The sequence below is a fragment of the Microtus oregoni genome, unplaced genomic scaffold (genome assembly GCF_018167655.1).
Source record: "Microtus oregoni isolate MIOR12 unplaced genomic scaffold, Mior012 000144F_ref0000341, whole genome shotgun sequence".
In the NCBI taxonomy this organism is placed as follows: Eukaryota; Metazoa; Chordata; class Mammalia; order Rodentia; family Cricetidae; genus Microtus; species Microtus oregoni.
Genome location: NW_024544794.1, coordinates 574,506 through 602,042, shown reverse-complemented (window position 1 = coordinate 602,042; position 27,537 = coordinate 574,506). Strand labels below are relative to the sequence as shown.

At 47.2% G+C, this 27,537-nt stretch overlaps 1 protein-coding gene across 1 annotated transcript in view; it reads left to right on the top strand.

The window, feature by feature from the left end:
- Positions 1-27,537, top strand: part of LOC121444853 (aldehyde oxidase 1) — a 51,010-nt gene that overhangs the window by 17,073 nt on the left and 6,400 nt on the right. Inside the window, exons 12-29 of the mRNA XM_041646773.1 lie at positions 154-247; positions 584-693; positions 1,589-1,773; positions 2,857-3,019; positions 4,671-4,763; positions 8,086-8,255; positions 8,573-8,687; positions 9,855-9,977; positions 10,641-10,737; positions 13,069-13,193; positions 14,507-14,640; positions 15,475-15,562; positions 18,457-18,543; positions 19,315-19,506; positions 20,838-21,065; positions 22,824-22,919; positions 24,757-24,885; positions 25,511-25,585. Coding sequence (XP_041502707.1) covers positions 154-247; positions 584-693; positions 1,589-1,773; positions 2,857-3,019; positions 4,671-4,763; positions 8,086-8,255; positions 8,573-8,687; positions 9,855-9,977; positions 10,641-10,737; positions 13,069-13,193; positions 14,507-14,640; positions 15,475-15,562; positions 18,457-18,543; positions 19,315-19,506; positions 20,838-21,065; positions 22,824-22,919; positions 24,757-24,885; positions 25,511-25,585 — 2,304 coding nt within the window. The remainder of the gene's footprint in view (positions 1-153; positions 248-583; positions 694-1,588; positions 1,774-2,856; positions 3,020-4,670; positions 4,764-8,085; positions 8,256-8,572; positions 8,688-9,854; positions 9,978-10,640; positions 10,738-13,068; positions 13,194-14,506; positions 14,641-15,474; positions 15,563-18,456; positions 18,544-19,314; positions 19,507-20,837; positions 21,066-22,823; positions 22,920-24,756; positions 24,886-25,510; positions 25,586-27,537) is intronic.

The window sequence follows — 27,537 nt, the reverse complement described above, 5'->3', positions numbered from 1 at the left end:
TGGCATGGTGACTTCTATGACTGTAACTGGTGACTCCTTCCTGCTCTTTAAAACAAACCAAAAGAACCACTCTCCGATGCATCGCTTGACTTTTATTTTAGTGCTTGTGCTTCATAACTGTGTAACAGAACTGACAGTGACCACATTTTAAAGTCTCTAGGGGGCCACATCGTGAGCAGACATCTTGATTCTGATCTGAATCCTCTCCTGGCTGTGGGGAACTGTACCCTCAACTTACGGTCCAAAGGTAACAGCAGTTTCTGCTCGGGGAGTTACTAAGCTTGATTGTTTCTCTCCCTCTGGGGAGGCAAGAAGTCCTGTGTGGAACATGACTGTTCTCTATAACATCAATAATTTCCTTTACCTTGCTGAGTCTGAGAAGTCGCTCAGTCTGTCCCAGGGAGGAGGGCTAGGTTAGAGGAAACATATTAAGATTCTGTCAGACACCACACACACACAAACACACACACACACACAAACACACACACACTACCACACACAACAGCCCGTAGCATCATTTCCCAGGTTTGGGAAGTTGGTTCAAGAGACTGAAGATTCCAGAGAAGGTGTCATGTTTCCACAGATGGAGATCGACAGATCCCTGTAAGCGAGCAGTTTCTCCGCAAGAGTCCCGATGCGGATCTTAGGCCTCAGGAAGTCTTGGTCTCAGTGAGCATCCCGTGTTCCAGGAAGGTGAGGATGGCCCTTCCTCTCCCCGTCAAGTGGCCCCACCGGCTGTGGCTTGTGTGGGCTCAGGACACAGACGTGTGTGTGCAGAGGGGATGAAGTTCACTCTAGGAAGTGACAGAGGCCACTGATGCGGGGGGACATGGACACAGTCACTGTCACCTTGCTGTGTAGCCCCTGCCACTTCTAGAACTAGGAGACCTTCTTCCCTCTTCCTCTGCCCCAAACTCTAAAGTTGCTTTTCCAAAGACGTCCTTCGCCCTTTCTGACGTCTTCCCTAAGTGAGACAGCTCTGCCTAGATCCTGGAGCCTGAACGAAGCTGAAAAGACATTTGCAGGGCAACTTGGAGGGGGAAAGCACGGGTTTGGAGCTGGATATCCTGAGGCTTGAGTTCTGTTTTCAAGACTTGAACTAATTAATGAATCACCCCAAGTCCATGCTCCTCATTTGTAGTGTGGGAGAATCAAACCTGCCACGTGAGATGTGATGGTTTACGCAGACTGCCGTCCCAAAGAAGCACACAGAGTGGCTCAAATAATGGAGCTTTAGTTCCTGGGATGTCTGGGGATAGAACTCTGATATTGAGGTGTCAGTAGGGTTGGTGACATCTTTTAAGACCTCGGACCTTGACCGTAGTTGCCTCTCTTCTAGCGTTTTGTGGTCCTTTTCATGCCTCTGCCCAATTTGTCTCTTCACAGACACCAGTCAGTTGGGATTAGGGTCCCGATTTATTGGGGCTTCTCTTTACCTTGTCCCCAAGAACTGAAGTACTGGGATTTAAAATTCCAGCATCTGAACTTAGGGAACACGCAACAGAGGCCAGAAAGTGCTGAAATCAAATCACCTCTTTAGCATGGGGTTGTCTCTCAAGAGAGTTCTGTTTGTGTTTCTTTCCCTCAGTGGGAGTTTGTGTCAGCCTTCAGACAAGCCCAGCGCCAGCAGAATGCACTAGCGATTGTCAATTCTGGAATGCGAGTCCTCTTTAGAGAGGGAGGTGACGACATTAAGGAGCTCTCCATTGTGTATGGCGGTGTTGGTCCGACCACCGTCAGTGCTAAGAACTCCTGCCAGAAACTCATCGGAAGGTGAGACGCTGTGTTCTTAGCTTCCAGGTACCTGAGCCACCTGCCCTGTGGGAAGCCGCAACAGAAGGAAGACACAATGCTTGGGATCTCTCAGTTAGGTACCTGAGCCACCTGCCCTGTGGGAAGCCGCAACAGAAGGAAGACACAATGCTTGGGATCTCTCAGTTAGGTACCTGAGCCACCTGCCCTGTGGGAAGCTGCAACAGAAAGAAGACACAATGCTTGGGATCTCTCAGTTTGATGGCTGGGAACGCCAACAAGATATCATCATCCATGTTGCTTCTTAGCAAATTCAGAAATGAGCATCTGTAATCTGTGTACATAGTGTGTGAGCATGTATGAAGTACACGTGTGTCTGGTGTGCATACATGAGTGTTTGTATATGTGTATGTAAGAAAGAGACAGAGACAGAAAGGGGGTCAGATGCTCATTTTTTCTCGTATAAATTTATATTCTTTTCTAGGGGGAATCTGAAGAGCTTATTCTGATTAAAAATAGAGTGTGTGCTAACTGGTTGCTAACCTTCTCTTTTGCTTACCTGAGCTGTTTTACCTGTAGGTAACAATAGCTAATCTTTCCTGAGAACTTTCTAGATGAATTAAGAGAGAGCAGTGATTCGGCACTTGTATTTTAAGCCTTCAGTGGCTCAGACTGCCTGGTGCAGACTGCCTGGTGCATATCTTAGTCTCCTTTCCTCCTTAACTTAACTCAGTCAGCCTATTTCACACCATGGAGCCTCCCTTTCGTGACCTGTTACAGAGAACCAAACCTACCTCACGAGTGGCTGAGCAGGTTACATATGCGAACACACACAGTGCTACCCTAGGAGCTGGCGTACAGAAATGTCTAGGAGTAGATGAGGCAGGGAGTGACTCTTGAACTAAGGACTTCTGTTGGGTGAGGATATGGTGAGACCCAGCCAGATGCTTGGAGAGTAGCTGAGCATCCTAAACTCGGCTTGCCTGGCTGTAGACCCTGCTCTCCTGCTTCCCATAAAGACTGCAGCCCTGGGCCTTATCTGTTAGCCCAGCCTGTGAGATCATGAGCCCTGGAAGACTGAGTCTCCTCCCGTGCCTCTCACAGGCCCTGGGATGAAGAGATGTTCCACACAGCATGCAGGCTGGTTCTGAATGAAGTCACCCTGCCAGGCTCTGCTCCCGGGGGGAAGGTGGAGTTCAAGAGGACCCTCATTATCAGCTTTCTCTTCAAGTTTTACCTGGAGGTGTGCCAGAATCTGAAGAGAATGGTGAGTGGGGCCATTGTGTGGACCGTGATGCCCAAAGCAGGGCAGCAGACCCTGCTGAGCATCCATGGACCGGAAAGGATGAGAAACTAGAATCACATCCTCCCGACGGCTTTCACTGGGCGGTCTCGCGGATGGCTGTATGTCTAAGGAGGGATTGCAAGGAGGGCACAGACCTGCACAGGGGTTTGCTTGACACCTCAAGTTATTAGGACTTCTCATCTGTCTGCATAATGCTGAGAAAACTTGTTAAGGAGGTGAATGCATTTTCTTCCCACCTGCTGAAGCTTACCTTATTGTGTGTGATTCCTTGTCTGGGTTCACCCTCATTCATTCTTGGGTGGCGGTCAACCCCGTATTGGCACGTGAGTCAGCAGAGGGAGGAGGCTCGGCGTGGTCCCCAGCGATTCAGAGAATGCTGGGTAGAATGACGGTTCTTAGCGATGCTGGTGGCCCTCAGGCATTCCTATCCTGCTTTCCCTGAGCACAGGGCCACGTGATTGCTGCCCAGAGAAAGCACACCTGGAAAAAGTTCTCTGAAAAGCATTTTCTGGGTGAAAGGAACTTAAACCTAATTGTCCTCATTAGCCTCCTGCCACAGTTAACCCAATTAGACGAGAAGCCAGGACTCCTTGCCTTGTACAGAAATCAGACCGTAACTTTAAGTCAGAGGGAAGAGTTGGGAGAGGGGGCCAATTGGATCAGAACACATTATACAGAGCTCTCAAAGAATTCCTAAAAGTTAATACATAAATAAATCAGGAGAGGACAGGAAGTCCTCTCGTGGAGGTCTTGAAAGGCTGCCTTCTCAGTATAGATGAGAATAAATAAGAACCAATAGGCCGTATCAGATGTTCACAATGATGAGCTGGAAATCATATATAAATGACGTATTTCCACCAGGTCTCCAAAAGTGAGAAAATAAAGCAACTGTAGACCCTCACTCCCAGTGACCAGCAAACAATACAGTTCTTGGTGAATCCGCTGATAAATTTGACAACGTCTGCCACCATTTACCTTCCTCTCTTTGAAAATACTACCTGCTGTCGGTTTTATTTTCTAGTAAATTTTTTTAATTATAAAAGTTAAATCATGAAGTTTATCATTTAACGTCTTCTATAAAGTAGCGCCTGACCTCCTGTCTGTTCTCAGAGGTCTCTTCTGTGGGGAGACGGCAGCTGTGCCCCCTCTGCCCTTCTCTGTGCCTGCAGATGTCACCAAGCAGCTTTGGGGACATTTGCTATAATAGGCATTGGTTCTGACTTTTTCTGCGTATCGACTTTTGTTTCTTCTGTTTTATTTGACTTCTTTCTGTTGCTGTATTGGTGCATACCCCCCTCCTGCTACTTAGGAGAGCAAGTCTGTCTATCTAGACAAGGTTGAGAAAATAGTGATGACCAGATAATAATCTAATAGAACAGAGACGGTGGCAGTGAGTGATATTCTGATTTCGTGTGGTCTGTCCCATCACGGAGGAGGATATGTACCTGCAGGGTCCTGTCCTGTGGTCAGGAGGGCGTTTAGATTTCCAGGGTGAATACTTAATCAACTCCAGACTTCAGGGTAGAGATGTTTGCTGGGAGCTGCACCAGCGTTCTCCCCTAGAACATTCTGGTCGATTTAAATTCCCACTGTTCTTTTCCTCTGTCTGCAGGACCCTGCTCACTATCCTAGCCTGGAAGTCAGGCATGAGAGTGCATTAGAAGATCTTCATTCAGCTCCTCACTGGAGAACATTGACCCACCAGGTTAGTGCGTGCGTACGTGTGCATGCATGTGTGTGTGTGCTCTCGAGTGTGGGTGTTAGCGTGTGTGTTAGTGTGTGTGCACACGTGCGTGTGTGTACACGTGCTTGCGTGTGTTAGTGTATGTGCGTGTGTGTGTCTGTGTTAGTGTGTGTACATGTATGTGTGTGTTTAATTTCAAATACAAGAAGGGCGTTGAGGGCACATGACTTTAATCCCAGCACTCAAGAGATAGAGGCCGGAGGATCTCTGTGAGTTCAAGTCCAGCCTGGTCTACAGGAATGAGGTCCAGTGTAGCTAGGGCTACACAGAGAAACCCTGACTCAAAGAACAAAACAACCAAATAAGCAAATCAAAGAGGGGACTGCAGAGCCTTTGCCTGTTGGAGACACGTTGCCTTCTTCAGTATTTATCAAAACTTCCTAACTAGGTTGGGCGTGTGGTTCGGTGGTGGAGTATGGACAGGGTCTTGATTTTGATACCTAGTACCTCAAAAAGGGAAAAAGAAAAGTAGCCCAAATCAATTAAAAAATCACGCTAAAAAACCAACCCCCCCCCCAAAAAAAAACCCAAACAACAAAACAAAACAAACTAAAAACTAGGAAATGTTAAAGAAATATGCCTGGTTTTATCTTAAAGCCCCCTCCCTTTTTTTTTTTTAATACTATGGCTTCAGGCCATGGACATAAACAAGTTGGCCCATTGCTCCTGGCTTCCTACCCTGGCTTTGTAGCTATTCATCAAAGCCTAGTTCTGAGTTGGCCGGTGAAATGTTTTGGTACATTTCAGAGGACAAGAACACACCCCTGTCCCCAGGGGCCATGGAACCACAACACAAGATGTTGCAACAGCTGCTAGTTTGTTTTTCTCCTGTACTGTTCTACTTTCTTCCGGAGTCCTTCCAGTCCACGTGGGTTTCCACAGGTTCATATTATTGTGAAATCAATCAGAGCACTGTGAGCAATTCCCCAGGTTTCCTGCTGCCGGCTACATTATGAGAGTGTGCAACCCTGTAGCTTTGGTTGTTTTGGTTTGTTTTTCCAGACATGGTTTCCTGAAAGTATAGGACTCCAGTAGCTTGGGTTGTTTGTTGTTTGTTTTTTTGTTTGCTTGTTTTTCCAGACACAGTTTCTCTGGGTAGCCCTGGCTGTCCTGGAACTCACTCTGTAGACCAGGCTGGCCTCAAACTCAGAGATTCACTTGCCTCTGTCTCCCGAGTGCTGGGATTAAAGCTGTGTGCCATAGGGCTGGCTTTCTCATAGCTCTCAAATGGAAGTTCCTGTCATAACATCATAAAAATACAACTGGATAAGATTTATGTGTGCTTTCTTGAAATAATTGTCAGGAAACTGGACCTAGAGTTTGTTAAGCAAGGAATGGGAAGCAATTTTAAAACCTCAGTACACCCAACCTGTTGACAGATTTCTTTATAAAAATTCAAATCACACCACAGTGAACACTAAATTTGCTGAGGGTCCCTGGAGGTTTGCAGTTCAATATGTTCAAAAAATTTAAATATGCCAAACTGCTTTGGAAGTGAACATTTTGAAAGTTAAGAACAGCTGCCTTTTCCCTAGTGTTCTGTGAAGAACATGCTCACGGTCTGTGACTTATGAAGAGATAGCACTTTGGTATGGATGGCATCTCGGGGAGGAACCAAAGTCAGTGATGGTTGTTCAGGTGATCAGAGAAAACTGAGTCTCCTGAGCGGTTGATATTAAATGGGTGTAATGAGCATGGAAGTCGCCCAGCTCATAACAATGGGTTTTTACAGCAGTGTTCTGAATCGATGTTTGGAGTGTTCTGTGTCTCCCACATAGATAAATTTTGTGGTCTCAGTCTCTCTCTCTCTCTCTCTCTCTCTCTCTCTCTCTCACACACACACACACACACACACACACACACTCATTCTCTCTCTCTCTCTCACACACACACACAGACACACCCACACACACACTCTCTCTCTCTCTCTCACACACACACACACACTCACACACACACACACATGAATATCCAAGTTTCTAGAGTTATTTCAGCTCTCACAACAAACACTTCTCCCAATCACGTTCTTGCTTTGGAAGTTTGCTTTCAGACCCTCACAGACACAGGTCATCAGTGACAGAGGAGGGTTGTTGGCCATCAGGGTCCTTGATGAGTGGACCCCTGCTTTAAAGCTCTGCCGTGAGGAGTAGATGGCAGGGTGAGGGACGCATGGCAGAGCCAACTGTGACCCTCATACCAGCAAGTAAGAAAGAAACAGGATACGCTCCCCCAATGGCCTAACACCTCCCACTCCACCCCGTCCCAGTAGAACCAAGCCTTTGGGAGACATTCTGCAATCAGACCGCCCATGGTGACTCCAGGAGATCACCTGACTGGGGGCTAGCCACCTTCGCCCACTGTCTCTAGTCATGTAACAAGCAGAAGGAGGTAGCCAAGTGTGCTCGCCCGGGGTCCACTCCAGCTGGCTGCTACTTTGATAAATCAGCGTTCACATCTGGCTGTCACGGCCTTGAAATTTTCCTCAGTCTTTTGGAACACCGAACACAGTAAAGTTTGAGAAGATTTTCTTCACGGTTGTGAAATGTTCTATTATTTACAGTAAAAGGTGTTAGCATTAATAATAGAAAACTCCAGGAGCCTTTTAGATCCCTGGGAACACGTTGGCTCAGTGTCCAAGCCTATAAATTACCTAGAATTCTGTTCCTCAGGATGGAAACAGAAAATCTCTGAGAGTATTTTATAAAAACAAAAAAGAGATGTGGGTAATTTTTCACTCAAATAGTGTGGAAGCTGAGAGCCTATATAATATGATTTTTCTGTACTTTGGGGGGCAATTTTTTTCAGAGAAACCAATTTCTCCCTCTGCAGCATTTGAGCAGGCGTACCTGGTGATGCTGTATCATCTGTTTGTGTTTTCCTCCCCAGCTCAGGTCTCTGAGGAGAGGGAGGGGGCGCTGTCAGGGAGCAGGGCAGTGAGTTGGATAGGTGGAGCCGGTGGATGTTGGGGCCCGCTTCATATCCCCGCTCCAGCCTGAATCCCAGGGTACTGAGAGCAGTGGCGTTTCCGTCAGCGATACCTGGGATCTGCGTTTCAAAATCTAAGAAAGTGAAAATGTGTCACACTTCCACGTTCCAGTCTGACTATTAAAGTGTTCTGATAGGCTGTCTGGAATAGTGAAGGCAATGGCAGTTTTCACACTCAGGAGTATTCTGGCGTCAGCATACATGTGCACCGCTACTCTCTCATGGGGGACACACTCTGTGATCATCCCTGCAGTCTCTATGGAAACCTAAAGCTAGATGTCGGTCCTCTATTCCACAGAGCGTGGACCCAAAGCAGATTCCTCAAGACCCGATTGGGCGTCCCATCATGCACCTCTCCGGGATTAAGCATGCCACCGGCGAGGCCATCTTCTGTGACGACATGCCTACAGTAGATCGGGAGCTTTTCCTGACTTTGGTAACCAGTTCCAGAGCACACGCTAAGATTGTGTAAGTGTCCTCACCCCGCAGCTGGGGAGATTCTCCTCCATGTCTGACTCCGCTCTGTTAATGGAAAGTAGTGGAATGGAAGGGGTGAACGGAGGCTCAGTGACCTCCAAACTAGAGAGGACATGGGCTTGAAATGTCGGATTCTGCACGAACATCCTGCACACAGTCACTTGACTGTGCCCCAACTTCGTCCTGTGTCTGGCAGAGAACTGTCAGAATAGTTACCTCTCCTACGATCCTCATTTCCCAACTGCCACATTCTCCGTGTCTCTGGCCCTCGTGTCTGCTCTGAGGAGCTGTCTGCTCTGTTTCCCAAGGTCCATGGACCTGTCAGAGGCGCTCAGCCTGCCAGGCGTGGTGGACATCATTACTGCAGATCATCTTCAGGATGCAAACACCTTTGACACAGTGACATTCCTGGCCACAGATGAGGTATTGCCTTTTTGCTTTCTGTTTGAACAATTTTCCCAGTCAGTGGTACCTCATGTTTTCATAGAGATAGTGTCTAATTTGTGGTGGGAGGAGTGAGAATATGAGCAAAGAGGTCAAACCATGATGGGTTGACCCACTAAAACAGTTTACCTGAGCTAATGGGAGCTCACCAACACCAAACTAATCCCTCTGAATGTGGTTGACAGTTGCATGGCTGGGGCACACTGAGGGGCCACTGGCAGTGGCACCAGGATTTATCCCTACTGCTTGTACTGGCTTTTTGGGAACCTGTTCTCTTTGGATGGATACCTTGCTCAGCTTAGGTATAGTAAGGAGGGCATTGGGCAGTCCCCAAAGCAATGTGCCTTACCCTCTCTGAGGAGTGGATGGGGGTTGCTGGATATGTGGAGGGGAAGAGAGAAGGGGAGGGAGTGAGAACTGGAATTTGTATGTATAACGAATTCAGATTCTAGAGGAAGGAATCCACGGTTCATTCATCCACACTGTTCCATATCCCATGGCATTTTATAATGAACTCAGCAAAGACAAGCAGACCCTGTCCTTATACCACTTCCCCTCCAGGGAAGACCTAATGGGCTCAGCCCCCTCTCCTTGTGATAAGTTCATTTACATGTTGTAGATAACCCCCTGCCTACCGTAATTCCTGAAGTGAGAGCTCACGCTTTATTTATGTGTCTGTTTCATGTACTGCTTCCCAGATGGGGTGAAGCCGAGGGGAGCTGTTCTAACACAGGCCAGGTGAAGGTGTCAAATGATTCACTTTGGCCACGGGATCTCAGGCTACTGCAATGCAGCAAAGACGGGATGGAGATTCTCTGCATAGCTGAGATGTCTCAGTCCTCTGTCTACCCAAAAGAACTTCCTAATTTCAAACAGCCCCGCCTCTGGCTCTCCCTTAAAGACAGCTAGGCCCTAACTAGTCTGTAGTCAAGTGTGAAGCTCCCCAAGGCAGGCCTGTGCACACCGTTAGAGGCCATGTGACTCATGGCCTTTCCATGTTAACAAGCCAGTGCCAGGCTGCACACAGGACCTGTCTGCCCCACAGTCTACCCCACACAAGCAGAGTTTTGCCTCTCTAAGAGTGGGAGCGAGGACCACAGCCAATGGGAGGAGCCCAACTGCATGTGCCTCCTTTCTGTGTCTCAGGTGCATTGCGTGGGCCATCTGGTCTGCGCCGTGATCGCTGAGTCTGAGACCCAGGCCAGAAGAGCAGCGAAGCGAGTGAAGGTCGTCTACCAAGACCTGGAACCGCCGATCCTGACGATTGAGGTATGAGGTCAAGCTGATGGAGGCAGATCAAGGGCCAGAGCGCCGGTGTGAGTGGTCAGCCGTTGGTCCGTTCCAGGGCTGTGGTACCTTGGCAAGCCTTACATGAGCCGTCAGTCAGGGGCTGATGGCCCCTGGTGCCCCACTGCCCTGCGCAGAGGAAAAGCTCATGGCTCTCCAGGACGAGCGTGACTCTAGCAGACAGAGCCAGTGACTCCAGTCATTGGTGGTTTAGCCAGCATTTATAGGTGTTTACGCCATGGAGCCCTTTATGTGTCTCATGTCACCGAAGGCTGTATGTGCGCCTGCCACGGATGATGCACAGAGAGGCCGGGCAAACACTAGGAAGTGGGGGCAATGACCAGGGATGGATAGCTCTGTCTCGGTCTGCGTCTGCCTGGATCACAATCGTTCTCCACTGGGTCCCCTAGGTATTTGGTGTTTCTGAGCAGGCTGCGTCCTTGGACTCACTGGTCACGTTTCCATTCGCTTCCTAAAGAATCTCTGAAGCTTGGCTTTCAGCTTAGCATCCCAGGGCCAGTGGGGGAACGCCAGGATTCCTTCCAGAAGAGGAACGCGACCCAGACCCGATCTTTTTCCACGGGGCTTGGACTCCCAGGCTTTCTAACCCAGGAAGCCTCGCTTTTCTCCCCATTTCCGTTCCAGGAAGCCATACGGCACAAGTCCTTCTTTGGGCCGGAAAGGAAGCTGGAGTGCGGGGATGTTGATGAAGCCTTCAAAATGGCTGATCAAATTCTTGAAGGTAAAGCTTGCTTTAGCAGGGAGCCGCAGGGAAACTTTCTAGTCATGTCTAGTTTAGGTCTTGCCTTGCCTCCTAGAAACCATCCCACAGCTTCAGGGGTGCTGCTCCCAGGGAGCAAGTCCCCATTCAAACCACCTTTCCCTGTGTCTCCAGTGGCACCCACAAGCCACATGAGGGACCCAGAAGCAGGGCGTCTTCTTGTCCATCACCAGCCTGCTCTGTTACTGTGACTTCCCCCTCGTTGTTGGAGGATATTTTCCTCAAATACAGAATTCTGGGTTGACTACAGTCGAAAGTTTTGTTCCAGTTCCTCTGTCACCATGGTTACCGAGGAGGAATAACAGTGTTCTCCGAAGTGCTTTCTTCTCACAGAGCAGGCACCGACCTTTTCCCTGGCTTAGTTTAATCTTTAGTTTTTTTTTTCTGAAATTAAACCATGCTGTGTCATGCCGAGGATTGCTTTGGATTTATCCAGCTTAGGGGTCACTCAGCATCTTAAATCTGTGGGTTTCTATTATCTGCCAAGTTTGGACAATTCTCAAATACTTGATTTCAATGACACAAGCACCCGATGCCCTGTTCTTGGCCACATGGTTTATGAGACTCCATTTTTTATAGTCTAATTATTATATTTTTTCAGATTGGCGTATTTTTTTATTATTGTTGTTGATGCTATTATTATTATTATTATTATTTGAGTTTTTCATGGCATGTTTTTTTTTTTCCCTGTCTGTCATGGAACTCACTAGGCAGACGAGGCTGGACTTGAACTCACAGAGATCTGTCTGCCTCTGTCTCCCAAGTGCTGGGATTAAAGTCATTACTACCATGTCTTTCTTGTTGGAATCATTGACGTGGCCCAGCAAGGAGTTGGGGAGTACTCATAACACCCTGACATGGGTGGGACTCTGGCTCCCCTCTTGACCTCTGCAGATGGAGCTGGGGCTCCAGGTCCTTCTGTGGCATCTGTTGGTATCGACTGCTTCCTGGGTAAAGGGATTCTGCTTCTGAGTTTTCTCTCCTTAGGGTCCTTTGGTGTTCATGAGGCTGTTTGTTTTTCCATAGCTCCAAAATTAGTTATGTAACCAAGCGGGCATCTTTTGATGTCCTCTTGGCTGTTGAGAAACAGAGGGAAAAGGAGAAACACCTGCCCTGTCAAGTGATCGGACCCGTTTTACAAGAAGCAGTTAGGAGACAGTATTGGAAAAGACGTGGCAAGGCACTAAACCCGCTAAGTCGAAAATAACCTGAGTGGAGGAACTGAGAGAAAGGAGAGTGGGCCGAGGGTCAGAATCACCCAGAAATCCTGCAAAGAAGTTTTCATTTACCTCTGTAGTGGGAGTGAGGTTTGTACTTCGCCTGTGGGTGTTTTGGGATTTCTGGCTTCTCTAGAGCCAGTACTGGCACACAAGAGGTGCAGGATAGCAGAAACTCTGAGAGCCAACTGCTGTTGGGGTCCTTTATTGTATCCTGAAGTCCCTACTCACGCTGCTTTGTCTCTCTAGCTTTAGGGACTTCTGTCAGTTTGTAATGAGAGAGAGAGATAAAAAGAGAGAGAGAGAAAAGAAGAGAAATAAAATCTTGAATGGATTTATTTGGGGGATAATATACAAAAAATAGAGATTTCAGTATGGGAGATGTATGCAGAGAAGGGCTACCCTATTATCTAGAGAACAAAGGGAAAGGTCAGGTTTGTTGGTGGAGAAAAGAGTATCCAAGTTCCGTTTACAGAAGCCCAGTGACGTTGGCAGCATCGCCGCCAGAACAGGGGCACACTCTGACTGGCGTGTGTCAATATTTGGTAGATAACAATTATGTGTAATATTACATTAGGTCCTCTTCACTTTGGGTTGGGCTTGGGAGATAGTTCTGGAATGCAGACACACAGGCCGTGTTCTCTCCTTTGGCCTCCTGCTGCCATTTCTGTTGTGTTTGACCCGGTGACTCGATTTTGGACAATTAACTGTCATACTTCTTAGGTTAGCTTTCATGTAGGGTTGAGGGGACTAGATATATTTAGGAGGAGGAATGGGGAGGAGCACAATATTCTTCTTATCTTGGACCTAGAAGTCTCCTGTCACAGAATTTTGACTCTAGAGACCCAGAGGTCTTTCCTTAGGGCTCTGGCTGCACACAGACAGGCCCAAGATCCCCCCTATAGCTCTGCTTTCACTCTGGAAGCTGAACATCGGGATTCGTCACCTTCGTGGTGAGGCTTTTCTGTCTAGAGCTCACTCAGTGGAGTTTCTGTGTCTGGAGACCGTGGGAGTGGGTGGGAGAGATTGCCTGCTTTTCTGCCAGCTTCTGATGTCTAAGTATTTCCTGTAACAGGTGAAATACATATAGGAGGCCAGGAACATTTCTATATGGAAACCCAGAGCATGCTTGTTGTTCCCAAGGGAGAGGATGGAGAGATTGACGTCTACGTGTCCACACAGTTTCCCAAGTACATACAGGTAACACAGGGTCCTAAGGAGGGGGGCGCGGCTAAATGGTTTCTGCCAGCAAAATGTACTGAGAACAATTACAGGCAGAACAACATATTAAGTACGAATAACCATACTAAATTGGATATAAACAGCCATATAGCTTCCGAACATAGAAGAGGGTTTTTATTAAAGTAGAGAGAAGACTTTGTCTGTGGATCCATAGCTTTAAAATCAGCAACAGCAGGCATCTTTTGATGTCCTCTTGGCTGTTGAGAAACAGGGAAAACGAGAAAGGCCTGTCCTGTCAAATGATAGGACCAGATTTACAAGAAGCAGTTAGGAGACAGTGTTGGAAAAAAACGGGGCAAGGCACTAAACAAAATAAGTGGCTAAGTCAAAAATAACCTGAGTGGAGGAACTGAGAGAAAGGAGTGTGTGGCGAGGGTCAGAATCACCCAGAAATCCTACAAAGAAGAAGCCTTAATTTGCCTCTGTAATGGGAGTGAGACTTTTTAGATGGCGGAAGTGAGGCTATCTCTGGCAGTTCCGCGGTTCAAACACCACTCAGCCATTCAGCCACGGGTCTCTTCTGAAAGCACTGGATGCTTTGGTCGGCCTCACTGGTCTAAGCATCTAGGTATAAGTTAGGGGGCAAAGCAAAGGGACCTGGAAGCCATGAGGAGGCACCAAGGAGCCAGGGGAGGAGGAGCGTGGGGGTGAACAGGGCACTGGGCAGGTAGAGGGACCAGATCACTGCTGTCCACAGCTCTCCTGCTCCACTTCCTGAGTGACAGTGGGCCATTAATCTTGGGCTCCCCCTCAATAAAAACCAGTTGTTTAGACAAAATGGTCTATAAGTATTAGGATGTTCAAGACATCCTGGGAAGTCCAGCTGGGCAGTATTCTCAGTTTCCCAGTAAGGACAGGAAAGGTAGAGACGGGCAACTAGAGAAGCTTAGAAGACCACAGAATCCAACTGATTCAGAAAAGCTCCCTGAGGGATTAGGGGGAAAGATACTCTGGTCTAGTAGACACAGGACTATTTCACTGCTATAGAAAGAACTAGTTAATATTAACAGTGGTTTTGGCAATGTCATTGCCAAATAAGCTAACTGTGAGCCAGGGTGTGGGTGATGTAAGGTTATTGGACATTTTCCTTCTGTTATTGATGATAACTACATAAACCTCATGGTTTGTGTATTGTGCTCAATATTATGAAATCCATCTGTGTAATGGCCCGGGCACTTGGGGAAAGACTTCCTGTTAAGTCTGTGGGTATAACAGTGATGGCCGTACATTTTGCTGAAGATGGGACTAATGAAAACTGTTACTGTCCCCAGGATGTAGTTGCCTCTACCTTGAAGCTCTCAGTCAACAAGGTCATGTGCCATGTAAGGCGTGTTGGTGGGGCGTTTGGAGGAAAAGTGGACAAAACCAGCGTCTTGGCCGTCATCACTGCCTTTGCCGCCAGCAAGTAAGTGGAGAAACTCATTACCAGATACCAGGTTAGGAAACATCTTTGCCTTATTTAAGAACCAAAAGAAGTATCAATTACTGAAAAATATGATGGAAACCAGTGTGAAAATATTACAGAGAGGAAGAAGGATCTCTGAGTTCAAGGCCAGCCTGGTCTACAGAATGAGTTCCAGGACAAACTAGTCTACACAGAGAAACCCTGTCTAATAAAGCCAAAATAAATAATAAACAAACAAATAAATATTATAGTACTTGGAAAGTCAACAGGAACAGGTCCTGAGTGGATGAAGTCCCTTGCTTTGAGTATTGAGAGTCTGATCTGTATGCTTATTGATCAGCTCTGTAACTAGTTAGTCTCCCCAAGTCAATCAACCTCCCTCTTTCCTCCCCTTACTTCAGTGTGTTTGTCTTTCTTTCTCTCTCTTGAATTAAATAGATATTTTCTGGGTTAAGCTTACATTTATTTGTCTCTCTCAAAACCTCACCATAGGAAATTGTTAGCATATAAAAGAGTTCCACAATAGCCCCAAATGGATATTTATTTATGTGGGAATAATCACACAGAAAGAGTAGAGATCTGTAGTTCTCTGTGTACTCCGGGAACTGTAACTGAATCCAGCAGCCAAGAGGCATGCATGCCCCTACATCTGCATAAATAGCACACAAAACCATGCCCAAAGTGGGGTAGCATCCCAAAGGACATTGGCTGGATGATTTCCCACAGCAGGAAATTGTCTTTGGAGCCAACACACCTAGAAGGCATACTATCATTGAGGAAAACTCGCTAGCTCACTTGCTCGCTTGTTTCACGCTTCTTTATTTTCTGTGGCAGACATGGTCGCGCAGTCCGCTGCATTCTGGAAAGAGGAGAAGACATGTTAATAACTGGAGGCCGCCACCCTTACCTTGGAAAGTATAAAGTGAGCAGGAGAAGGAGCCGGGGAAAGAGTTGTGCTGCAGATAGAATATTCTATACAAGCAGATGTCAGTGTCTGTCTGCTCTGCCAGGGAGAAAACACGCATCAACAGATGTGTCCTCTTCAGGGTGTCTACAGCTGTGATGAAATGCCATGACCCAGTACTTCAGGGAGGAAAGGGTTAATTTTACCCACAGTTGAATATTACAGTTCATCATTGAAAGCATTTAGGGCAGAAACTCAATCGAGGCAGGATCCTGGATGCAGGAGCTGATGCAGAGGCCATGAAGGAATTGTTTGTTTCCCGTCACTCGCTCTACCTGCTTTCCTATAGCACCCAGGACCACCAGCTCATGTTGGCATCACCCCAATGAGCGGGGGCCTCCCCCATCAATCACTAATTAAGAAAATGTCCTACATCCTTGACTACAGCCCAATCAATTGCTGTTCCTTCCTCTCAGGTGACTCTAGCTTGTGTCAAGGTGACATAAAAACCAGGACAGAATGATCATCTGTTTTTCTACTTATGTGCTCCAGTTGAATTACCATCTAGTTAAATGAGATTTCCTGCTTTGCTCAGAGGTGTCAGAGAGAGAGAGAGAAAGAGAGAGAGAGAGAACCAGCTAGAATTGTGCACTGCAGAGTGAATAATAGGAAAACCTCTGACTGTGTATGTCCATGAATGGAGATCTGATAACCATTCTTTTCACAGAAAAGGAAAAAATAGAATAATTCCTATAACAATAGTGCTATATGAAATTGCAATTATTTGCAAATTGTTCCTCATTTTTAATATATCAAACATATCTTGAAAAACCATGACCCAGAAATTCCTAGAAAAGGTTTTATCATAGAAATTCATTATCTTTTGCCTTTTAAAAGACCATTTTACATTTTCAAGTTGTCTGATAGCTTTAACAAATAACCAAAATCTGTCAGGATCTTAAGCCTTTATTATGTCATTTCTCATGTAGGTAACAGCTTTGTAGCAAGCATAGATTTGGGGAGGGAGGCCTTGCTCTAGTCATTCAGGGACCTGTTTCTCTAATGACAACTTTATCCCTTAGACTGCACTCTCTAATGCTGTGACCATGAGCTGTGCGTAACTATTTAACAAAATACGATTAAACTAAGATTATGTTCTATAGTGGCATTAGCAATATTTCGAGTGCACAGTGGCCACCTGTACTTACTGACTGCCATGGTACACGTGTAGTCACGATGTTGTCATCATCCCCAAGGACTCTATTGCAACTCTCTACAGGGTCTCTGAGTCCTCCATGGAGCGGTATACACAAGGCAGTGGGCAAAGGCACACGAATGAGGCGATACATCAGGCCCAGCCCTGTAAGTGGGGGACTTAGCTTCTGTCTTTGAGACTGACTTTGCCACTCCCTGGCTAGGAAATGGAGTGCCCAGATACCAGACTGGGGGAGCCTCAGAGCCTCAGAATAACAACTTTAAACTTGACCTCACACAGAACAGTGAGACTGAGTTGATGGTTGATGAGTTACAGCCGTAACTGGTTTGAGTCCTCACAGGAGGCTCGTGATACTGCTGCAGGCAGGATGGTCTGAGAGTGAGAGGATGGAGCAGGATGTGGCTCAAGAGGCAGGATGAATGCAGGCACGAAGAGGTAGCGTGGAGACATGGTTGTAGAATATGGACCAGATGAGCTCCCGAGTATACTGTGTACAATAAAACAGTGTTTGTTGAAAACCTTAGCACCACGTGACAAAGAAGGCCACAGAACACAGCCTAGAGATTTCTTTTTTTTTAATATTTATTTATTTATTATGTATGCAATATTCTTTCTGTGTGAAGGCCAGAAGAGAGGACCAGATCTCATTACAGATGGTTGTGAGCCACCATGTGGTTGCTGGGAATTGAACTCAGGACCTTTGGAAGAGCAGGCAATGCTCTTAACCACTGAACCATCTCTCCAGCCCCCAGCCTAGAGATTTCTAAAAGAAAAAAAAATCAGAAAGCAGTGAGCATTCTGGCAGGAAACTGGTGATCTGGCTTGTGTAAGTTTGGGGGAGAAAGGAAAACTGGACATGGAAACAGAAATGCCCTTCACCTAAATGCACCTTCACTAAAAGAAGTGGGCCGTAGTTCCAGAGGCCATGACTAGGGCAGTGATGGTCAGTGGTGGAGAGCGGTGTGAGGACTGGGAATGAGATTGATATTTACATGGTAACACGGATGCTCTGTCTAAAGAACTCCTGTGTTGATCATCTTTCCCTACCTCTGCATATCCCTGATTTATTTCCATTTCAAAGCTAGGAAGAGAGGTTCCCCGTGTACTCTCTGTGTTTCCCGTGGCTGTGACAACACACCCTCCAAACATCTTAAAGGAGTAAGGATTTATTTCACTTTCTAGTTGGAGGGAAGTGCCCATCATGGCGAGGGTGCGGAGAGGGCAGGAGCAGAGCGTGAAGGGTGTTCACACTGCAGCGCAGTTGGAAGGAGGGGAACTGCCTATCATGGCGAGGGTGTGGAGAGGGCAGGAGCAGAGCGTGAAGGGTGTTCACACTACAGCGCATACCAGAGGAAGGGAAGTGTTAGAGCTGTGCTCAGCTCCTGGTCTTCTCTGAAGCTGCTAGGACCTAAGTCAAGGGGATGGTGCCACCCACCGTCAGGGTTGCTCTTCCCACTTCAGTTAACACAATCAAGATGATCCCACCAGGGATGTCCAGAGGCGATTCTAGATCTGTTAAACTGATGATTAACTGCCACACAGTGTTTTCCCAGGGTCACTAAGCCAGCTCCACATCAAAGAAACAGACGTCCAGTCTGACTCTGTAAAGCTTTCCAAAGCATGGCTAAGCAGACTTTCTGTAGACTCGATCTCCTGAGCCAGTATCAACAGGCATTTCGCTGCCCCCTGCCCACAGGTGGGATTCATGAAGGATGGCCGAATCGTGGCCCTGGACATGGAGCATTATTGCAACGGAGGGAGCTCCCTGGATGAGTCGTTATGGGTAAGCATATTAAAGGAGGTTTTCATTGTCCAAAGAGTGTGACAGGAAATGACTCCACTCAGGAACCTTTACCCTATGTAACACTTAAGGAAAGTACGGAGACTCACTGCACAGTAGCATAGAGTTACTGCAAACCACAAGTGGAGAGGAGACCATGGCCAAATTGTGTCTCTGCTTCTTCTCCATGCTGCCCACACCCAGCTGTGAGCTCTGGACTGAGCTTTCTCAGCTTTGGCTCTCTGGATATTTTCCAACTGTGTAACTCTTTATGGGGCCATCCTGTGCACTATGAGATGTCACCAGCATTCTTGACCTGTAGATATCCCTGTCATGCCAGGTCCCAATCTGAGCAGCCAAAACTATGTTCAGACATTGCTAAATATCCACATTTGGTAGAAGGATTTCCTCTGGTTGGGTATCGAGCATTAAAGCAGATACCAGAATGCCTTTAAAATTTCTAGACTGTCTCAGTCTATAGGCCCAATGCTTAGGGGATACAGACATATCCAAGGCTTCTAGAAATAGCTAGAACTTGAAAAAAAATGATTTGCGCAAAAGTGTGAAAATCAAAGGCAATAATTGAGAAGAACTCAAATCCCTTAAAATTGTATTACAGCAAATTGTATTGACCTGGGGTGTCACGTATTTCGGTGTTCTTGTTGAGATGTGAAGAGGGAGCTGTTTCCAGCCTGGTTTCACTGGGAGGTGTCTGCATGATAGGACATTCACAGAAGGCCAAAGTTTTCTCATGTCCATTCTGGGTTTCTGCAGGTGATTGAAATGGGGCTTCTGAAGACGGAAAATGCGTACAAGTTCCCCAACCTACGCTGCCGGGGCAGAGTCTGCAAAACCAACCTTCCATCCAACACGGCTTTCCGTGGATTCGGCTTTCCTCAGGCAGGACTGGTTACCGAAGTCTGTATCACAGAAGTGGCAATCAAATGTGGCCTGTCCCCTGAGCAGGTAACCCTCCTCTAACTTGTGTATAAAATATGCTGACTATCTGAGCTGGGAAGGCTTGGGGTCTTTCCGGCTGAAGAATTTGAGAGGTGATCCAGAGAGGAAATCACTGGCCTGAGTCTGTCCAGCCTTTATGGCCTCTGTCCTCTTATTTTGGTAGAAGGAGTGAGAGAGGAAATACTCAAAGGTATCCCTTCCTGTCGATAGCAATGTAGATCTCTTAAAATCCACAATACCTCCAAAGGCACATTGCATTTTGTTCCACTTTTTCTCTTACAGGGATCTAGGCAATTTCTAGACCGGTGTCTGGGGGAGCGTGTGTTTTTATAATGGCCTCTATCTGCTGTGGATGGAGCTGACCATAACTGGGAGGGTTTCTCATCTAGGAATAGAAGACATTTGGTGTCTTTTGCTCTTGGGTGAGGGTCTTAGCTGCTGGTTCTGGGAAGTCAGTCACCGTCTACTCTGGGTGTCAGACTTCTGGGGAGATCAGAATATGTTTGGTTGTGGTTTCCTGTGTAAGACCTATCCAAGACTGAGCCAGTCAGTATTTCATCATGGGTAGTGGAAGGAGATCATGCAGCTTCACCCTGCCTTGAGGGAATAATGGCTGTTAGTGGTCACTCTCGGCAGGGCATGTCGCTTTCTTCAGTGGTGTAACCACTAGTCAGTTCCCCATGCTGCAGAAAATAGCTTCCTACCCAAGACTGCATGAGCCACAGGAGTTGTGTAGAGTTGTTCATACAAAGCATGCACGGGTGGGAGAGCCTGGGAAGGAGAAAGGTTTCAGTGGGATGGGCCAGGGGCTAAGGAGGACAACGGGAAGGGAAACAGCTGAAATGTGCAGTGTGCATGCATGGAACTCTCTAAGAATTTACAGAGTAATCTCATCTGTCCTTCCTCCTAGCCATCAGTTCAATTTAGACAAATATCCCCGTGGGTTGGCTTTGGGAATAAGTGGTCCTATCTCGCCAGAGCATCTACGTAACCCAGGTTGCATAGCCCAGGCACCTTTCAACAGATGCCCACAAATACAAGAACTGAGAGTCAGGGATGTAACCGGACCATACTGAGACACACAGGAATAGAGGCCAGGGGCTCCATCCTATAAACTTGAACAAGAATGGCATATAAACAAGAGAGTCTAGCATAGCTGATGCGATTCTGAGTGGGGGATAAGGAAAACGTCGTGCCTGAGAAGGGCTTTAGCGCCCACGGGGCAGCACATAAGTTGGCCCTTTCAGGATGGGCAGAAGTGGAGGAAGAGGACAGGGGGTGAACAAACTGTGTCTTCTGAGCTTCCCCTCACTTCTCATTCTCCTCTCCTTTCATAGGTTCGAACCATAAACATGTACAAGCCAATCGATTGTACCCACTACAAGCAAGAGATCAATGCCAAGCCCCTCCTGGAGTGCTGGAGAGAATGCATGGCCAAGTCTTCCTTCGCTATGAGGAAAACAGCTGTAGAAAAATTCAATGCCGAGAATTCCTGGAAGAAGAGGGGGCTGGCCATGATTCCCCTGAAGTTTCCTGTGGGTCTTTTCACAGTAGCCATGGGACAGGTCAGTTCTTGGAACCCAGGCTGGGATGTCACCCGTCCGAGACCTGGGGAAACAGAGGAGCTGAGGAAATATCCTTCACACTGGATCAGCCTGTGATGGCCCGGCCCAGCTGTTAAGCCCCACCCAGGCTGGGTTTAGCATAAGCTGCAGTACTCTGGGACGCAATGGCTCTTCTGCTTATGCCCCCACCGTGGGTAGGGACATTCTTGGTGGGAAATGAGGCACCTGTGATTTACTGCAGGCTGACACTAAGCAGCTGAGATACCAGCTTTGGGTCCTGTTCATGTGTCCAGGAAGAGACTCCTCTTCTCCCACTGGGACTTGGTGTTTCTAGATATGAAATAGACATGGGACATTGTGGGGCACTGGGTGCCCTACTTCTTGCTTGGTAAGGGTCAGCTAAACCTGGAAAGGTAAATTATTTAACTTTTTAAATGCAATTTTAGGAGTTGCTTTTCCTCGTAACTTTTTCTTTTTTCTTTTTTTAATGGGTTTTTGAGATAGAGTTTCTCTGTAGCTTTGGAGCCTGTCCTGGAACTAGCTCTTGTAGACCAGGCTGGGCTCAAACCAGAGATCTGCCTGCCTCTGCCTCATGAGTGTTGGGGTTAAAGACAAGCACCGCCACCACCTGGCTCTCCTTATGCCTTTAAAGAGAAAAGTTTTTGAATTGCTGTCCTGGTTCCTTTAGCTGACTAAATCAGTCTTTGCTTAGCCCTTAAACCCCACTTACTCTTTCTGCCTCGGGTTTTGAATAGAACTTGCGTGTGCTCACTGGTGAAGGACCTCTGTGTTCTAGCTTTCTGTATAGCAGCGATGGGGACCCCTCATTTAATCTATTACACGTATGTGTGTATGTTGTGCATGCACACAGAGATGCAGCCAAGCCCTGACGTCACTGGTTGTGCCTCCTCTGTTTGCATGGGTCTCATGGAGGGAGAACCAGGAATGGGTGGGGCCGTGGGATGGACTCCTATCGACACCTATGCACTGTGTGGCGGGAGCGAGAAGACCGTGAGCAGAGAGTAGGAGGGTCCCTTCCTCTCCCCATCTTTATCCTGTCACCTTCTAGATAAACAGTCACAGTCGCACACTGAATTAGAATCCACAGTGGACAATTCTAGCCTAGTAAGACTTGGCAGAAGCCGCAGGCTCGTCAGTTGTAAACGAGGTCACTTAATCTAGCTGCTTCTGAGTAGACGAGCTTTATATTCTGTGGGCAGCGTGGTTGCTTCGGCACCGTTCGGAGGAGCTGTGCGGTCAGGTGATCCACTCCAGAGGTCTGCAGCTCCGTGCCAAGATGGCTCACGTCAGTGGTTCTCAACCTGTGGGTCGCGACGCCTCTGAGGGTCACAAATCAGATATCCTGCATATTAGACGTTTACATTAAGATTCATAACAACAGTAAAATTACAGTTATGAAATAGCAATGAGAGAATTATATGGTTGGGGATCACTACAACTTAAAGAACTATGTTAAAGTGTTACAGCATTAGGAAGGGGTTGAGAACCTCTGGTGTATTGTGGTTCTGGGTCATTTTGCAACTAAACCATAAACGTTTCTCTGTGAACCTTATTTGGATTAGCATTTTGGGGTGATCACCATGCAGCACTGGCCCTGCCGTTGCCCTGGTTCTGTTAGGATATATATTTGGGGGGACAGGGACTGGGGAGAGGGGTGGACAGTGTTTTAGTTACAGCGACAAGTCCTGACAAGGGTGAGCGCCTCTTCTGATTCGCCTCTTTTCTTCCCCTCCCCAGGCAGCCGCCCTGGTTCACGTTTATCTCGATGGCTCAGTACTCGTCACTCATGGTGGCATTGAGATGGGGCAGGGCGTCCACACTAAAATGATCCAGGTAAGCGTACAAACTCTGGATTCTCTTGAGTGAGTCCGTACAGATGTGTTCACGAGCGAAGACGGTGAGCGTACATCGCTGTCCCAAAATAAAAGGGTAGGACACTGTAGCTTGACAGTTTAGCATTAAACTGTTAGCAGAAACTGGGCAAATAAGTCGGTTTTATTACTGAATGCCAGAAAAGTGTGTGCCAAAAGATGGGTTTGTTGTATTGCTGAAGATGGCTGTGTACTTGCTTTCTGCTACCATTTCGATGATTGACAACTGAATTGTCCTTTTCTGAGTTCTTGTTGGGTGGTGAAAAGATGTGTAAATTCAGAAGGATTGTAATGGTTTCTTGACCAGGCTGGCCTCAAACTCACAGAGATCCTCCTATCTCTGCCATCCAAGTGCTGGGACTAATGCCATGTGCCACCACCGCCCAGCCGATTTACCTACTATAAAAATTACTAAGATGTTGCTGGTGTTATGCTGTTCATTGTCAGTTTTTTTGTCACCGGCTTACACAGGAGGACCACTGCTTCCTGTCATCGCAAATTCTTCACAATTTGCCACACTTGTGCCTGCCTATAATCCTAGCCCTCTGGAAGCTAAGGCAGGTGGATCAAACTGAGGCCAAACTCACCCTTTCTCAAAGGCAAAACAGACAAGCAAAAAGAGATTCTTAGCAATCATGACTTTTAATGGCTGCTTGGGGGATGTATTTATAATCAACTCTACCCCAGTTACTGAGCTATTCCATGAATATTTCTCAAAATAAACCTGTGATCCTCTCAGCAATTGTTTTCTTAACATGACTCACCAGCAGAGGAATCACTGGATCATGGGGCATGGGCATTTGGAATTACTTGACATGGGTTGTCAAATTGTTTTCCATGAAGTATCTGTTGTTTCATTGTGCCGTTAACTAACGCTAAGTTTGATGAATTGTTGAAATAATTAGATAATTTGCCAGGTGAGTGAAAGCAGCTCAAGTGATACCATTTAGATTTTTTAAATTACAGGGACCTGGGATGTTCAGCGGTTTTTCTTTGTTTTTTGCTTTCATGCTGTCAAAACTTGAGAGTTCTTGTTCTATTTTTCAGTGAGTTTTCAGTGAGTTTTCAGTGTTTTTTTTTTCTTTCCTTCCTTGAGCCAAAGTCCTTATGTTGAGAGCCTGTGTACTCTGTCAGGATGCTTCTCTGAGAGCCTGCTATTTTGGAAGGGTTCAGAAGGCCCGTGTCCTTGGACAAGTTGTGAAAGAAAAAAAACTCTAACAAGCATACTGCTAGCCAGACAGAGGTTAATTTGAATCAACTAAAATGTAAAGTGATAGACCAAAGCAATCCCTAATCCCCATGTTGGCCCTCAGAGGCCCCAGCCCCATCCCTTCTTCCATGGTTCACGTGTTCCTGAGGCCCGAGTCCTTCCTGGGAGGTGTTCATTTCCTGCAGTGTGTTCAGAACTGCATAAAGAAACATACAGCTCCTGCTAAAGTCATATCCTCTTGGCTAGGATTTTGCAGAGTGTGGTGGTGAGATTAGCTTGACAGTGCTGATTTCATTAACCCAGAGATGGGGATGAAGCTTCTCCCCTGCACTAGCCTGGAGCCTTTCCTTCCTTTGTTTCACATGAGAAAATCAGCAGAAAAGAAAGATGCGTTTAGAACTTGGAATCTAGACTAGCTAGCCACCAGGATTTTAGAAAAGAGGGGTTTTGTACTTGAAGGAGCTCAGGATTCTGCTTCTTCATCCCTGTCCTGCATCTAAGGGTGACATACATGTTCTGTGTCAACTACGCCTGAGCACAGGATGCAACTAACCAAAACGCCTGAAAAGAGACCTTGTTCCAAACCTAGGTGGTCAGCCGTGAGTTAAGGATGCCGATGTCCAGTGTCCACCTGCGTGGGACAAGCACAGAAACCGTCCCCAACACCAATGGCTCTGGAGGGTCTGTGGTGGCCGATCTCAATGGGTTGGCAGTAAAGGTAAAGCCTCCTAAAGTAGCATCATTCACAAGCCCTTCGGGGTCAGATCCATGGCTGGGGATCAGAAGAGAAGAGTGGTTCATTTCCCAAGTCTCCTCAGTGCAAGGCAGGGTGGGCGCACAGACCCAGCAGGGACGCAGCACCCAGCGGGGATTCAGTGCCTGCTGCTCCACTGGTCACCAGTCCTCTTAACTCCGCCCCAAACCACCAATGTCTTCCCCCTTCTGTGTTCAGTCAGATTCCTACCTCTTGCCAGGCTTTTGAGCGATGCCCTCTCCATCCCTGTTCATTGTGTTTCACTCTGGCTTCTTGAACCCTGAACAACATGCCCAGAAGATTCATGTTCTGCCACCAGTGTTTAGTAGTGTAGAAGGGTCCCCCTGTTAAGTGTTGCCCTAGTGCAGGATGTGAGGAGACTGTCGCTTATACCAGTGCGTGCCTGACGTGCTCACACCTGCCAACATCCCTGCATGACGTCTTTCATGCCATCCTCTACTGCACGGATACCCTATGTCTCCTTGTTCCTCTGTACCGTGGAGGGGACTCTGTGGGATGGCATACCGTGTTGTTTGGACATTGATGTCTTCACGAAATTATTAGAATTGTAACTTAAAATCACTTACAGGATGCTTGCCAGACTCTTCTAAAACGCCTTGAACCCATCATCAGCAAGAATCCTCAGGGAACGTGGAAGGATTGGGTGAGACTCACCGCTTCTCTGGGTTTATCGTAGAAGCTAAGGCGCGAGAGGAAGGGGGGGGGGGGAGACAAGTGCGGGTTATGTTCATGGAGAGGGTAATTCAAAGGCTCTGTCCTTGCACAATGACAAGCAAAGGCTGCTCTGCCTGTGGCACATGGAGACCCCATGCAGTGGGAGAAGGGGTGCACGCAGGCGTGTTTCTGTGACACAGAAAGATGGTGTCCGTGCTCCGGCTTCTGCCCTAAGCTGTGTTCATGCATGTTTCGTCCCGTGGAACCTGGGTGCTCCCTGGATACCTGCAGTGTGTGAACCTGGATGCTCCCTGGATACCTGCTGTGTGTGAACCTGGATGCTCCCTGGATACCTGCTGTGTATTCTCCTCCTTCAGACTCCCTGTTCCTAAACAGAAAAGCAATGCTGGAATCATTCTGCCAAGCTCAGATAGATGCTCACTCAGAGATGGGAAACCAGAGGCAGGAGAGATGGCTCAGAGGTTAAGAGGACGTGTTGCTGTCCCGATGGACCTGGGTTCAATTCTCATCACCTACACGTCAGCTCACAGCTGTCTGTGACTCCACTCCTGAGGGATCTGATGCCCTTTCCCAGCCTCTGTAGGCAGTGCACACACAGTCAAGCCTTCAGGGAAAACATCCATACACACAAGAATAAAACAATTAATAGGGCATATTCTCTACAAGTCACAGACTGGACCAGTGGACTGGAAACATTCGCCTGCTTCCTGGTGCACTGGCAGTCTGGTTGGAGGAGAAGACACACGCCCTGTCATAGACCAGCTAAGTTTTCACAATGGCGGATTGTTAAGCGTTAGATGATGTGGAGCTTACATTAATAACCCCTGGTGCGGCTGCCATGCCCACTGCTCTACGTGATTAGCTCTGCAGTATCAAAGGACAGGTTTGGCAAAGGTTTGCATACCGTTCTGCTTGGAAAGACCCCAGCGCTGAGCTAGCCCAGTATGAGAGTATAAGCAGTGTGCCTTAAATCCTGGTGGCTCAGTTCAGTCACCTTTCTCTCACCCAAAAGCTCCTGCTATCATAAAGGCTGATTTCATAATTCCCAATTATGGAGTAAGCTGGGTGGTGCTGGTCCACGCCTTTAATCCCAGCACTCGGGAGGCAAAGGTACACTGATTTCTGATTTCAAGGCCAGCTTGGTTGACAGAGTGAGTTCCAGGACAGCCAGGGCTATTCAGAAAAAAAAAAAAAAAAAAAAAAAAAAAACCAAAACCTGTTTTGAAAAACAAACTGCCTACTACTACTACTATTATTATTATGGAATAGGAGAATATGAAACTTCTGCATCTGTTCTGGGCATCATAGTTTTCCCCCTTCCTAGTGTCACCTGACCTCAGAAAGGTTGAGAATGGCTGACTGGAGAAAGTTGCCCCCAGATGTAATTCTGGAACATCCTCCTTTGCCATCCATTGGAGGATGCTGCCATGGAGTCTGTCTTCTTCCGTAATGCTACGCCTGTCACCGTCTCTCTCGAGTCTGTTGGCCTGACCTTTGGTTATCTGTTGAGTAGCCAACCATATGTCCTTGCAGAAATGGGAGACCTGTTGATGTCATGTCACAGTTTAGCAAAATCAATCTGTCCGACTGAAACTGTAATGTACACATGATATCAAATTAAACAGCCAACCATTGTATCCCAGAAGTAATAGCCCAAGTCTCTCCAGATGACTCAATGATCCCTTCATAAGCAGGACGTTGACGACCATTATAATTCAGTTGGCGAGCATAACATATCCCAGCAGACATTTACCACAACCATGTACACTGAGCTAGTGTGGCTACTACACCCATTGAGCCATGGTTGCTTATGTCGATGGAGATTGGTGACAGGAATTGTTCATCTCGGGCCATCCTTGTGACTGTAATACATAAGACATGTTGAGATAAACCAAACTCCTGAGCAGTTCTCTCGGGACT